General features: G+C 36.4%; 1 protein-coding gene across 3 annotated transcripts in view; it reads left to right on the top strand.

Moving 5' to 3' along the window:
- The first annotated feature begins 1,899 nt into the window (after positions 1 to 1,899).
- LOC138703158 (D-beta-hydroxybutyrate dehydrogenase, mitochondrial) overlaps positions 1,900 to 14,061 on the top strand; it is a 156,392-nt gene continuing 144,230 nt past the window's right edge. Inside the window, exons 1-2 of one of the 3 annotated variants that reach the window (XM_069830817.1) lie at positions 1,900 to 2,657; positions 4,377 to 4,952. In XM_069830817.1, the coding sequence (XP_069686918.1) occupies positions 4,451 to 4,952 (502 nt within the window). In that variant the 5' untranslated portion in view covers positions 1,900 to 2,657; positions 4,377 to 4,450. Of the gene's footprint in view, positions 3,400 to 4,376; positions 4,953 to 14,061 lie in introns of all 3 variants that reach the window. The other 2 variants (XM_069830815.1, XM_069830816.1) reach the window with 2 other exon arrangements.

Below are 14,061 nucleotides of genomic sequence, written 5' to 3'. Positions count from 1 at the left end.
TAGTAGTAGTAGTAGTAGTAGTAGTAGTAGTAGTAGTAGTAGTAGTAGTAGTAGTAGTAGTAGTATAGTAGTAGTAGTAGTAGGAGTAGTAGTAGTAGCACAGTCTACTATATAGTCACGAAGCTAGAGTTTTGAGGATGCTAGAAACAATAGACTGTGCCGGTACTATTTCGCATTGTCTGTAATGAGGCGATATTAGCGATCCTAGTGGTGAGCAACTATCTAATGTTTGCATATTTACTACGTATTGAGCTTCGTGACTGTATATACTAGACTGTGGTGGTGGTTGTAGTAGTAGTAGTAGTAGTAGTAGTAGTAGTAGCAGCAGCACAGTCTACTATATACAGCAGTGATCGCCAAAAGCTGTGTCGCGACATATGCTCCTGCCTCCACTCAAGCGTAACCATGACATCATACCCCCACCCGCTATTTACAGCCTTCGATATAAGTAAAGACATTTATCAGCATCGGACGTACACATGTAATATTACAAGTGTGTAGGATAATATGTTTCGATGTCTTTTCGAAAACAGAGAGTAAGTAAAAACTTAATTTTAAGGAGCATGGAAGGAAAAGTATTTATTTTGTGCAGATGGCAAAAATATGAGATACTTAATTTCTTCTAAAATTTTAAATGAAGTATAAAAGAACAATGTACGTTGTCATTTTTCTTGTTATGAAGACTACCACGCCCTTACCTGTAACTTGAATAATAAAACGAACAATAAAAAGTAACGGCTTCTATGTCTTAATCGGAGTAAAATACTTCGACGTTTTTTTTCGACGTATGTAGTGTAATTTGAATATTTCATTAATAAATAAACAATAAAAAGTATTGGCTTCTGTGTTTTAATCGGTGTAAAATACTTCCACGTTTTTTTTCTACGTATGAGTGTAATTTGATATTTCATAAATAAGCAAACTAAAAAAAATATCGGCTTCTATGCCTTAATCGGAGTAAAATACTTCAACTTTTTTTTTGAAGTATGTAGTGTAATTTACAACTTCGTGACCAGTCTGGTACGTTTTTCTAATTTCAAATATCTGCTGATGTAAAGTACACGCTGTTTCTATGGTAAATAAGAAAATAAATTTATTTTATTTTATTAATAATACAAAAGTAATTAACAGGAGGATAAAAAATTAACATGGAAAAAAGTATGTATAGTTAATAAGCAGAATAATATTATATTGCTTTCGGTTTTTGGTCACAGTCCGTCTCGGCACTGTTATTCACTGCATTACCTGAGGAGATACCCACTCCACCTCTCTCTCTGCGATAGTGGTGTGCGGGTTGCATTTCTATTACGTCACAATTTCGTGGTGTTTGGCAACCACTGATATACAGTCACGAAGCTAGAGTTTTGAGGATGCTAGAAACAATAGACTGTGCCGGTACTATTTCGCATTGTCTGTAATGAGGCGATATTAGCGATCCTAGTGGTTAGCAACTATCTAATGTTTGCATATTTACTACGTATTGAGCTTCGTGGCTGTATATACTAGACTGTGGTAGTAGTAGTAGTAGTAGTAGTAGTAGTAGTGTTTAAATAAATACACTATTAGACAAATCCAAGAAAAGCATTACTATACTGCAGATGTATTAAAACATAATACAAGAGATTGTATTACAATTACAGGGACTTAGTGTCAAATATACGGGATCGAATCCCAGATACTTGAACAAGGCAAGAAGAAAAAAAAACATGAAGGCTCTGTCTATGCGATGAACTCATCTGGGAGGTTCTTCTTAGGAAATAAAAAAGAGAAGAGAAAGAGGGAAAGACATAGAGAGGCCAATTATGAGAAACTCGAGTGAGAGAGAAAGAGGGAGAAGAGCCACTCCTCCGAGAGAGAGATGAAAGAAGATGCCAGGCAGGCAGCAGCAGCAGCAGCATGCCATGCCATGCGCGGCGGTCACCTCTGTCTGCCGAGCGCGCCCAACAGGGAACGTCCTCGCCCGCCACAAGAAGTCAAAACAGCGTCGCTGCGCGAAACCAAACGCTCTCCACGAATCCTGAGAATTCGTAAAAAGTTCCAGCTTTCGACAGAAGTTGAATGGAGAAAAGTGAAACCGGGTTAGACTATTACACGAAGGTGATTCATCCCACAGATTTATTAACCGTGTGTGAGATATAAAACTCAAGTCTCTCAAGAGAAGACAAAAGCGGGGAAACGAAGAAGATCGTGTTTATTGTGACCCTGACATAACCGGTTCTTCTTTTAGTTAATCGGTCCCACATAACTCTGTTACCACGTTTTTGAAGTGTAAGTGTGAACTTTTCGTATCTGTCAGAAGTATAACCGTTTTTTTTACTGACAATCAAACCCTTTCTTCAACTCTACAATCATCGAAGTGAAAAGATTTTGTGACATATCGAACCTTTCATCGCCTGGTGGCAGTTGATTTGGACAGTTTCACTTATAGATCACTTCATAACAAACTCCGACCCAAGTGACCACCACTCGCCTCGCTGAGGAAAGTCGGTCAGACCGAACCGAACGGTTCCAATACCAGAAGACTACAACAGGGAGAGCAGTAGAGCTAGGTACGGCGTGAGGACAACAATGTGGCGGAGCAGCGGTGATAAAACGTTTTAGAAAGTCTCCAGCTGTCTTCTCGTGGAGAAGGCACAGAATTCCTAGCGATGATGGTGGTGAGAAAATAGCTGCTAATAATTACATGGACAGGTCGACCTTGGACAAGAGTTCTTACGAGGCTGTGTAATTAAAAATACAGCAACATTCCAACCGAAAAACAGTTTCAGTCACTCGTGTTTGTTTCTTAGTGTCGTTTGTGTTTTCTGCGCGTGTGTAACATTTCAACACTTCAACTACAAACAAGCTGTGCGGAGTGGAATGTGAGAATCACTGTGAAAACGATCCTGTAACTACATCAGGTTCTTAATCGTGTGCAGGCGTTGAGATTTACATACAAAATTAATTCGTGTTTGTGTCTTTTTCTCGAAACATGGTTGACATAACAAGACTCGAAACTTGATGAAGTATGTGTGTTTTTAAGTGGTTTTAAAACTACACAATTCTGTTTAGTGACATTGCGCTATTTTTTAAAAGCGTGATTCGGCGTTTAGAAAAAACGTGACTTATCTGAATGAATGAAAAGTAGCAGTTTTCTGACTTGAGATTTGTGAACTAACTTATGGACTACTTTTATGTCAAAGCTACGAAACATCCATCAAAATTTTAACTTACATAAATTCTGTAATTTACTAAATTTGTTTAGACAAGTACATTTCTAACAGACGTAGCCTAACCTACTAATGATAGCTATAAACATAATTTATAGCATTTTAACTACCCGCATTCCGCAATTTAGCAAAACTCTTTTGACTAGAAGACTAATACAGACAAGTGTGACAGAGTTTTGAAGTATTTAAGGTACACGATTTATATATTACTACACCACTAACATTCCGCAATTAGAAAACATATAATTTGTGTCCGCGACAGATGTTTCCTTCACTAATGTGAAGCAACGTTCCTAATTTTGTTTTTATACATCACTAAAGTAATATATTTCTTATTTAACCGGAAGCATCTTCTGTTGAAAGAGATTAACAACATTTCAACCAGGTGTTCTTCAAAATTTGTTGGCGACATAACCACATTATTTTTGTGGTATTTTGTTCGAGACAGTGTCGACAGATTTCTTGAACAGGTGAAACTTTATATAAAGTTAACCGAAATTATAGCCTATCAATCTGCTATTAATGTCCAAATATAAATGATAACCATAATCATCAGCAGTAGTAATTGAGTTTAGAACAAATTGGTCTCTTACTCAGTGTACGGAGCTGGTCATTGCAACGCGAAAAGAGGCATTGCAAATTGCTATTATATTTCTGAATATTATATGTTATGTTTTCAACATTTAATTATTGCCTTACCTTCGTTTAATGATTTGCTATGTAAACGGCAGCTTGCTGTTGCTATTAAGATCGAATTTATGACTTTTTAAAATCTGTTTTTAAACTCAATTTTTGCAACCATAAACTAACAACGGAATTATAATAGTTTTATGACATCTAAGGAATAATTATATATTTTTTGAGTAGGTTTTAGTGTCTGAATTTGTTTATTTTAGCATAAAAAAACTTCATATGTACATAAGAAAACCGTACATTTTAACTAGAAAAATTCTCTGCTTCAACTTTATTATAACAGTTTATATTATTACATACTCGTATATGTCTAACACAGTAATGCAAATATAGTCCTAATACTGACCGCTAAAAATTATATTTACTATTGCTTTATTTAATTCTATAAAGGTTGAGATAGGCTATTTACAAACTGGTGTAGTTAAACGAAATAAACTGCAATCTTGAATTGCTACTTTTCAACATTCGTTTCAGCTGTGATGGACATTGTTCCGACTGTGACATCTACAACTTCGATTGATTAGACTGTTCCGTGAATACTAACCAAGATGGATGATCAGACGGCGCTGATTCTAGCCCTCCAGCTGATAGCGCTATGCTGCATTGCAGCTGCTCTTCTTCTGTACCTGCTGTGCAGGATCAGGAACCGCTACATCGCGGGCTCCGGTCAGGACCAGGACGATCCAGAGGTCACCCTGAACCTCGGCTTAGGGCGTGCCGTGCTCGTCACATCTTGCGACACAGCCTTCGGGCTCCAGTGCGCCCTGCATCTCAGCAATTTGGGCTTCAGGGTGTTCGCAGGGCTCAAGGATCCCGATGCGAATGGCAGGGACGACGCCACCGAGGGCGGGTCTCTGGCCGCCAGGATCCTGAGGGCCAAGATCAAGGAAAGGGAGATGCTTAACAGTGAGTGTGCGTCGGAGGCGAGTGCACCGCCCTCTGGCGCCGCCGTCGGGGCGCTCATTACGATCCCACTGGATGTGACGAGAGAAGACATGCTGCACGAGGCTGTGGTGCTCATCAGGAGGAATCTGCCGGCCGGGGAAGACGGTGAGTGCCCACCTGTTCTTACTATGTATCATTAAACTAGTGATACTCGCTATATTAAAGAATTGTCTTCGGTTATCGTGCTGATCAACAGATTCAAGATCAGCGGGGCCGAGGAGATGGATTTAAAGGGCAATAAATCCCTTGCAAAGGTTTCTTGATTGAAAACTGTGGGTACAGTGTCGTAGATCTGCGGTCTGATAAAGGGCTTCAGGCAAAAAGTGTCTGTTATTTCTTGTCACAATAAATTTCGACCTTTGCAGTTGAAAACCAGTGTTCCAATTTATAAAAACATACGTAGCGAGAGGGGATTTCCCGTTGACATAGGCACACACACATACACACACGGTAGAACCCCGATTATCCGTCATTCTATTAATCGATTGACGGATTTTCCGATTCTCTCTCGCCTCTTTTTTTTTTTTTTTTTTTTTTTTTTTTTTCAGAAACATATGAAGTACTACTTTACGTTATATCAGTACGTATTTTTTCTAGAGTGTGTTACTTTTCACTTACACAGTATGTAGTATGGGCTGCTCAACTCAATGTACTCCAAAATGTCAAAAGAAAACGTGTTTTGCTAAGTATCGAAAAAAGTGCAAATAATTGAATAGTTTGGGGAAAGATAAACTGTGACTCATCTCGCATCAGAATACGAGGTTGGTGTTACAATTATGCGCGATTTAATAAAAAATCAAGGACGAAGTGTATAAAGTATGTAAATCTACAGCATGAGACCTCCAATCTTTCAGCTGACAGCCATTACAAGGAGTTTCCTCGCCCCTTATAAACCAGTCGTTGACAACCAGACTTGAATGAGTGAACTTTTGAACCACTACCTTGCAAGCTAAACACAAGATCACGGAGAAAATGATGAAAGTACAAGTAGGCTATTATTCACTTGGTTTACGAAAATATTTTACGATACGGATTATCCGATTTTTTCGATTAACCGTTCAGTTCACCCCCTTCATTACCACAGATAATAGGGTTCTACTGTGTGATATATATATATATATATATATATATATATATACATACATATACACACATATACATACTTATGGCTTTTAAGGAACCCGGAGGTTCATTACCGCCCTCACATTAGCCAGCCATCGGTCCCTAGCCTGAGCAAGATTAATCCAGTCTCTACCATCATATCCCACCTCCCTCAGATTCATTTTAATATTATCTTCACATCTACGTCTCGGCCTCCCCAAAGGTCCTATTCCCTCTGGCCTCCCAAGTAATACTCTATATGCATTTCTAGATTCGCTCATACGTGCTACATGCCCTGCCCATCTCAAACATCTGGATATATAGATATATTTATTTATGTATGTCAATTGAAGAATGTGAACCCAAAACATATTAATTTCATTTTTATGAAAGGACTGGGCTAGATTTTTTATCCACTTTTCTACGGACTGAGCGAGTTTTCAAGTGACATGCACAATAGCACTAACTTTTAGACAAGGACTGGCGTTGTTTTAGGAGAAAACATGCTTAAAAATATGATGGAAGTCTCAAACATAATCATATATATTTTTCTTCTTCTTCTTCTGACTTTCCGGTTTAGACACTTCTGTCTATATCCGTTCACTGTTGTAATCATCTTGTTTGTGGTCTTCCCTGATCTCCCTATTGGTCTGTACAATAGAGCTGCCTTTGGATAACAGGAATTTTGTATTCTTTCAACATGTTGTTTCCATTTCGCTCTGTATTCTATTTCTGTTATTATATTTTCAACTTTTAATTTTCCTCTAATATCTTTATTCCTCTAGTGGTTTAATCTTATAAATGCTAAAATTGATCTGAGAAATTTCATTCGAGATGCCTGTATTCTAGATTTCTCTCATCATTTTCAAGTTGCACACCATTTCGGCGGACCACGCTATGCATGATGTGTATCTATGGAGAGTTATGTCGTGTACTACGGTGAGTGTATGTGTAAGTGTAATGTAGGAAATGGGTGAGGATGATGATGAGGAAGGGAAAAGGGGAAACCCGGTGCCGGCACGTAGCCTATTCCTGTCGAATAGCACCATGAGGGCCGGAAGGCTTAACGTACCCGTCCAATGGACGAATCATTATCAACAGTGACATATGCCTTCTCTTCATATGCATTGAGAACAGATTCAGGATTTAACCCAGACACATTGGTGCACAATATAGTGATTTGAAGTTGTGCACCGCCATCTCTTCTCGTCCCGAGGTAGAACTTTTACACGAAAATCTCTGACCCCGCCGGGAATTGAACTCAGGCCGGATAGTCTGAAGGCAGTCGCGCTACCACAGAGCAAACTCGGCGGACTACAATCAGATATAAAATGCCCGAGCATTAATTAAGAAATAAAGTAAAAAGGCATTTAAAATATCTTCCAGATGTACAAGGTCGGAAGAACAAATAACAAAGGCCAATATTCTTCTAAACTTTTAAAGCTTCTATCATCTTGTCTAAATAGGAAGGGTTCAGAACCATAGTGGGCCAAGCGCCATTTACTAAAACCGTAAAAAAAAACAAGGGTTGAAATGAAGTTATCAACAGTAATCTCACTAGAGGTTTTGATTTATCTAGAGAAAATCAAAACTCGAGTAGGATTTAATTGACTATTACACGATTAGAAGAAAGTATATAAAGATTAGAAGTAACGAAGTACTCCAATACAATAAAATATTAATTGACTTACGAAAATAGAACTGTCTTCAAATGTATTATTGTACCATCTCAACATTACAAATATTACGCTAGATGCATGCTAGATGGCAGTAGTGAGTTATGATTACTAGCAATGCCTTCTCGTCGAGAAGTTCTCGATCTATATAATGATGGCAGTGTTACTATTCAAGAAGGTTTTGTTGATTCAGTTTCATTTTTATTAAAACAGTTGCAGTCCACTTAAATTATCCGAATCCCAGTAATCAACGTCACTTCACAGATGATTTTCAATAAATCTTAATATTAAACAATCTCTGATACGTGACTATCCATAATATCATACAGCAGAAGCTATAACATAACCTAAATAATATACAGAAGTGTTAGAAAAGTTTTTATTAACGACGATGACATAAAAAATAAACATGAATAATTTTAAAAAGAATAATTATTGAATGTACAATTTTCAAATTTGAATGTGGTTGGTGGTTCAATTGATGTTATATTGGACGTGTGCGTAATAGAAGTGGAACTCGTTGATGTAGGCCTACATGGTGTATTCAACTTATTCAGGATTTCCGAATGGTGCTCTTCATTTATTTGTAAATCGGATTTCAGAAGATGCATAGGTATGATCAGTGATTTTTTATTAATTCTTGTTCTTGAATGCCAATGCGAGTCATATTTGAAACTGCTGTGCATCGACTGGAGTGGTTTGTAATTTTATATATATTTTTGACGTCCAGACCAGCGCAGTTTCAAATGTTGGCGAACAAAGAAACAAATGCTAGGGACGCGATAAAATTAAAAAAATGCTAGGGACGCGATAAAATTGTGCGATAAGCAGCCATGATTGGTTGAAATACGTCCTTTCGTACCGTTTTATTGGTCAAAAGTAGTATGACGTAGTAAAAGTGTAATAGTCACCATAATTCAATGGAAACATATAGCAAGTAATATAAAATATACACATTCAAACTAAATGATATGTCAATCTTCATTAAACTATGGCATTCACTTAACTTTAACCCTTGCTTTCTCCGTTTTTAATAAATGGCGCTTGGCCCACTATGGCTATGAAACCTTCATGTGTTCTTGCTAAAAGGTTTTAAGCAGCTCTTACAATTATTAAAGTCACTACCAAGAGTGTCTCGTAACATCGATCGTATATTGCACGTAGAATACGAGATCGTATTTACAACAGCGTAATAAAATATGTTGCACCGTGACTCGTGCATGGCACGTATCTTTTTTTTTAGTAGGTTATTTTACGACGCTTTTTCAACATATAGGTTATTTAGCGTCTGAATGAGATGAAGGTGATAATGCCGGTGAAATGAGTCCGGGGTCCAACACCGAAAGTCACCCAGCATTTGCTCATATTGGGTTGAGGGAAAACCCCGGAAAAAACCTCAATCAGATAACTTGCCCCGACCGGGAATCGAACCCGGGCCACCTGGTTTCGCGGCTAGACGTGCTAACCGTTACTCCACAGGTGTGGACGGCACGTATCTTGCTCAGGTGTAGATCGCCACTTACTGATCGACAGACAAAATAATGAACTGCTGAATATGCGCTAAGTAACCATTGCTTATTCCTAAGCAAGACGTATTAACATTGTTACAGTAAGTAACACGTAGTCAACACAATATTCATATTGGACCACTCACTGCAGAGAGTTCTTGTAGCGTTGCAGGGCCTATATTTCTACTGACAGTATATACAATTTAAACAGTAAGTAATGTCATTAATTTAGGGGGTTATTCTTTGAGATATTTCAAACAAAAAAGTTTAATACAATTTTGCTCGTTTTTGCTTCCTTTTCGAGATAAAAGTTGTTTTATATTAACATTTCATAGGGTGTTTTGGCAAAGTCAATGACTGAATTACCATATGCTCAGTCAATTTAAGACAGCAGTGTATTATGATAATAAATTATTGAAATAATTTTAGTTTTGGTCACTTATGATCATACAACGAAGGAAAACTTCAGGGTGTAGAGCACAGACGATGAAAATACGGTACTATAAAATTGCGCTCGCATATATTACGTAGAGATGTGTGGAACATAGCCTACTGTATAATACAAAATGAATTCTTCGACAAAGGAATTATAGTAGACATGACTATCGTTACTGACATACTAGAAGGAAACTGATTTCTGTACAGTGTTATTTGTCTTTAAACTAACGGGAAATTTGACCGCGAACGCAATAAAATTCTTCCTTCCACCAGAAAGGAAAGAAAGAGTTCTCTGGTAAGCAAGTCAGTCTAATTCCTGGGTCGAAGAATTTCTTGTATAAAGTTCATTCACATGCCCTGATTACGAACATAGTAGATAACACATTCCATCTGACAATTATTAATCTTACTCAGATATTAGATAATACAGTAACCAGTTCTCCCCACATGAAAAGTTGAGACTGTATTGGACACCACTGAGTTAAGATTGCTTTACAACTGCAAGTATGCCTTCAGGCTCTTTCAAATGGGAACTCCATAAGAGTCTAATGCGTGCTATAAAATAAAAGCATATCTTGAAGAGTCATAGAGTACGGAGAGAGGATTGTCTGCCCCGGGCTCCTGAAGCATTGCAACAGCCACATCCAACGAACAGATGAACGTATCTGAACACAAAATGAAGCTGCCTTAATCAAGAGTATGGACGGGTTTGTTACGTACTTTATGAAATAACCAATACGCAACGACCTGCATTTTTCGCGTTTGCTATGAAACCGATCTTTACTAAATACTAGGGATCAACAACACTATCTGCCGCTCTCGCTCGCTGTGTTCGTTGCATTTGTCATTCGAGTCTCGTCTCATCATTCTCGTGCGCTTCGAGTCTCGTTCATCATTCTCGAAATAGTATTTGATCGGCGTGGAAAGATTTCGTAACTTTGAATAACATACATCATTGAAATAAATAACATTATAAATGTTTAAATGAGACAAAAAGACAAAACAGAACAGAAGCCTACCTTATTTATCAAAATGTTCTGGTTCCATTATGTGATATTACCTATGTTTATATAAATAGAAAAAAAAAACAATTCTCAAATAAATTTGCATTTCTAAGAAACATAAAACATAACGTTAATATCTTTTTACTTGAGATTGCACACTTGATCTTAAACATATGAAAAGAAAATTCCTAGCCTTTTAATAAAGGCTAGTAATTAAATAAAGATTGGGGGAACGGATTATTATACACTGAAAAGTTGAGATGATGTTTCAAATAGGCTCCTTGATTGTTTATACATATATAACAGTTGCCAAAGTAGATAAAAGTTCAGTCAGGTATAAACAACTGTGGCGATTCAAGGCTGCTTGACGTTCGAGACTTCGGGAGTGATCAATCTCGGCGTCTCGAAACACTCACAAGCAGTCTTTACGTCAACGACGCGACGTATAGGCTACAACATTGTCGTGCGGGTTGTTCATCTCTACTAAATACAATAGGCCCTAACATGTTTTAGGTTATTGATGTACGAGATTTAATTAAACCTATATTAATTAATAACCATATGGTAATCTAAACAATGTTATTGTATTTAAATATGTATAATTGACTTCATAAACAGATAACAACAAATCCATGATTTGGTATTAACATTTTAGATATCTTATAAATATAAATTTGTGTTAATGTACTTAGATGTTTAAAAATCATGTACCAGATATTGTAACCACAAAATGTTATCTAATGATGCCAAAAATGGGGAAAACGTTTGCCTAATTAAAATCATAGTGTGTCGATAAAACAGTATGTTTTTTCATACTATGTTCAGATAAGCCATTAAGATTGTAAATTTCTACAAAAATTATTGATTACTTATCACTACACTTATCGGAATCGAAAAACTTCAATGTGAATTGTAAACTCAGAAAGTATATTTTAATAATGACAGGTGTTCATTCTGTTTGGTACTTCAAAAAACATTTACCATACAGCCTACAGTAAAACCTGGGTTGCACCTATGATCACATGTAACAGATTGATCGATCTAATAGATTTTTAAGGCAACCACTTTTATCAATTTACTATGTTGCCATCTAGCAACTGCAAAAAAAAAGTTACGTTATACCTTACGGATTTTTTTTAAGATGTTTTTATTAAAAGTACCAGGTCTCTTGGACCCTTGCCTTTTACAAAAATATGATTTTATAAATTGAAATGTAAAATGCCTTACGGAATTGCATGGAGCAACTGTACTGCCATCTAACGGTCGTTACCAAAAATGCCTTTTCGACGGTGGAGGCTCTGGTGGTTGTTCTCATTTTATGTTGCCATTTCATAACATAGGAATGGCCAATCTAATATATATGTGATGAGGGATTTTACCTAATTGAAGGGGAATAAGTTAAATTACGCACAACTCAGAACTATGAACAAATACGGTTTGAATATAAGACAATTTTCGAATGATTAGGAATCATTTTATCAGAACACAGAGAGCTGGAAGTACTTAAGAATTCTTTTAAGTTGTCCAAATGTGTTTTAATCAATAAAAAACATATATAATTTTAATATTTAAAATAAATGCACTAAATACATTTACTTTACAATTTTTTCTTCAATCACGGACTCAAACTTTAATGCATCTTATTATTGTTATTATTATTATTATTATTATTATTATTATTATTATTATTATTGTTGTTGTTGTTTAGTCAACTGTCCGGAGACAGGTTTGAACCTCACAAGTGACACCAACAAGGCACTACTTATGAGGCAACTAGGCCAGGAGATAATGGGATAGTATGGTCAGTTTCTTTCCCCCTCCATTGCATACATCGCCGACTAGATACATATTACACTAGTCAGACTTCAGATGCATACAAACAATTGTTCTTCCTCTGACACACATCGTTAAGTGACATGTACTGCCTGATAATAGATGAACATATCAGTCAGAACCTCAGAGGATTATTATTATTATTATTATTATTATTATTATTTTACATTTTACATGTTTATTGCAAGTTTCTTGCAATTTCAGTTTTTTTTTATTTGCCTCAACTACTTTTATAATTTAACTTTGTCTTCTAGCGAACAGCTCTTCCTTTTACTGCCACACATTATTGCTATACAAAGCGTCGTAAAATGACTCAATTAAAAAAAATTGCTATACAGATACTGAATGTCCTGCAACTGTTTTCAAATGTTTGGAACATGTCCCATGAGAAAGAATATACGCTAGCATATAAAGACAGAGCGTGTCGGCTCTGTACTCTCCTGGGCTCTGTCAGTTTCATCGGCACGAGTTCCGTATTACTTTTGAGATCACAGATGTTAAATAGACAGAGATCTTCACTGTCACATGACTTAATGTTCCTCCATATTGCAGCTGACCTTGAAGATTGTGGAAAATTATTAAGAAGTATCCAAAGTCACGAAACAAATAAATCATGTGAAATTATCATGGAACTTTATTACATATCAAAGCGAACAAAAATACGTAGAATTCAAATTCGATTTTTTTTTTTAAATCGTACTAACAAAAACGAACTACGTACAAATCAGAACTACAAATAACTCAGAATCTATTGCATCAATATTGACTTTGCGCTTTGATGATCCGAAATTCAGAGAAAAAAAAAAGCGTAGCTATTCTGTAGAGTGAAGATTTCGATGTTGTATATATGCTGTGCCCTCAAAGTATTACTAAATCACTACGATTCTCAGTTATTACGAGGTAACGTATGAAGCTTAAAACAGTTAACCATAAAAAGATGTTTACTAATCTTTTTACTCAAATATCGGTAAAATTAATGGCTTAAAGATTAGCGCATAAGTTAACTATGTGTGTGCAGATTTTATTACGCCGCTTCATGTTCTTGGCGTCTTGTAAAGACAGTGAGTGCGACAGCTGGCAACTTACAACAGCATGCGTATGGATATTAGTCACTTAACAGGAAATGTGATTTACCGGAGGAGAAAGTTGCATCTGTTGTGTATACATTTCCCTCCTGGGGAGAAAAGGAATAAAAGAAGACGGATAATGCAAAGTGGCACGACAGAACTTTCAATCACTTCGAAAACACCTTAGAAACTGCTGTTCGTCATGCCTTAGGTACGTGCGTAAGGATTTATTTTCGTAACAGGCCTACTTACATTTTAGATCAGGACACTAACGGCTATGATCGTAATTGTCGAGAAGTGTATGAACACAGACAAAAAAAAAAAACTCTCTCTTAAGGGAAGACTCCATTAAAAATTATGGAAATTTTCCAAAACAATTATTATACTGGCTATTTCACGTCTTTAGAATGTATATTTTCATACCCAAAATGCATTTAGTTCAATTCTGATTAAAAATATGACAAAAATGTTTTTAAATTAAGGCTGTATGAAGACGTGGAATTTATAGAGCTGTCAAAATTGTTTTCTCATCAAAGAATTCATTTTTACAAATTTCTGATTAAAAAACTAGTAACTTTTTGTTCTAA

The sequence above is a fragment of the Periplaneta americana genome, chromosome 7 (assembly GCF_040183065.1).
Source record: "Periplaneta americana isolate PAMFEO1 chromosome 7, P.americana_PAMFEO1_priV1, whole genome shotgun sequence".
Classification (NCBI taxonomy): domain Eukaryota; kingdom Metazoa; phylum Arthropoda; class Insecta; order Blattodea; family Blattidae; genus Periplaneta; species Periplaneta americana.
The sequence above is the reverse complement of the archived record's forward strand: the minus strand, read 5'-3'. Positions and strand labels throughout refer to the sequence as shown.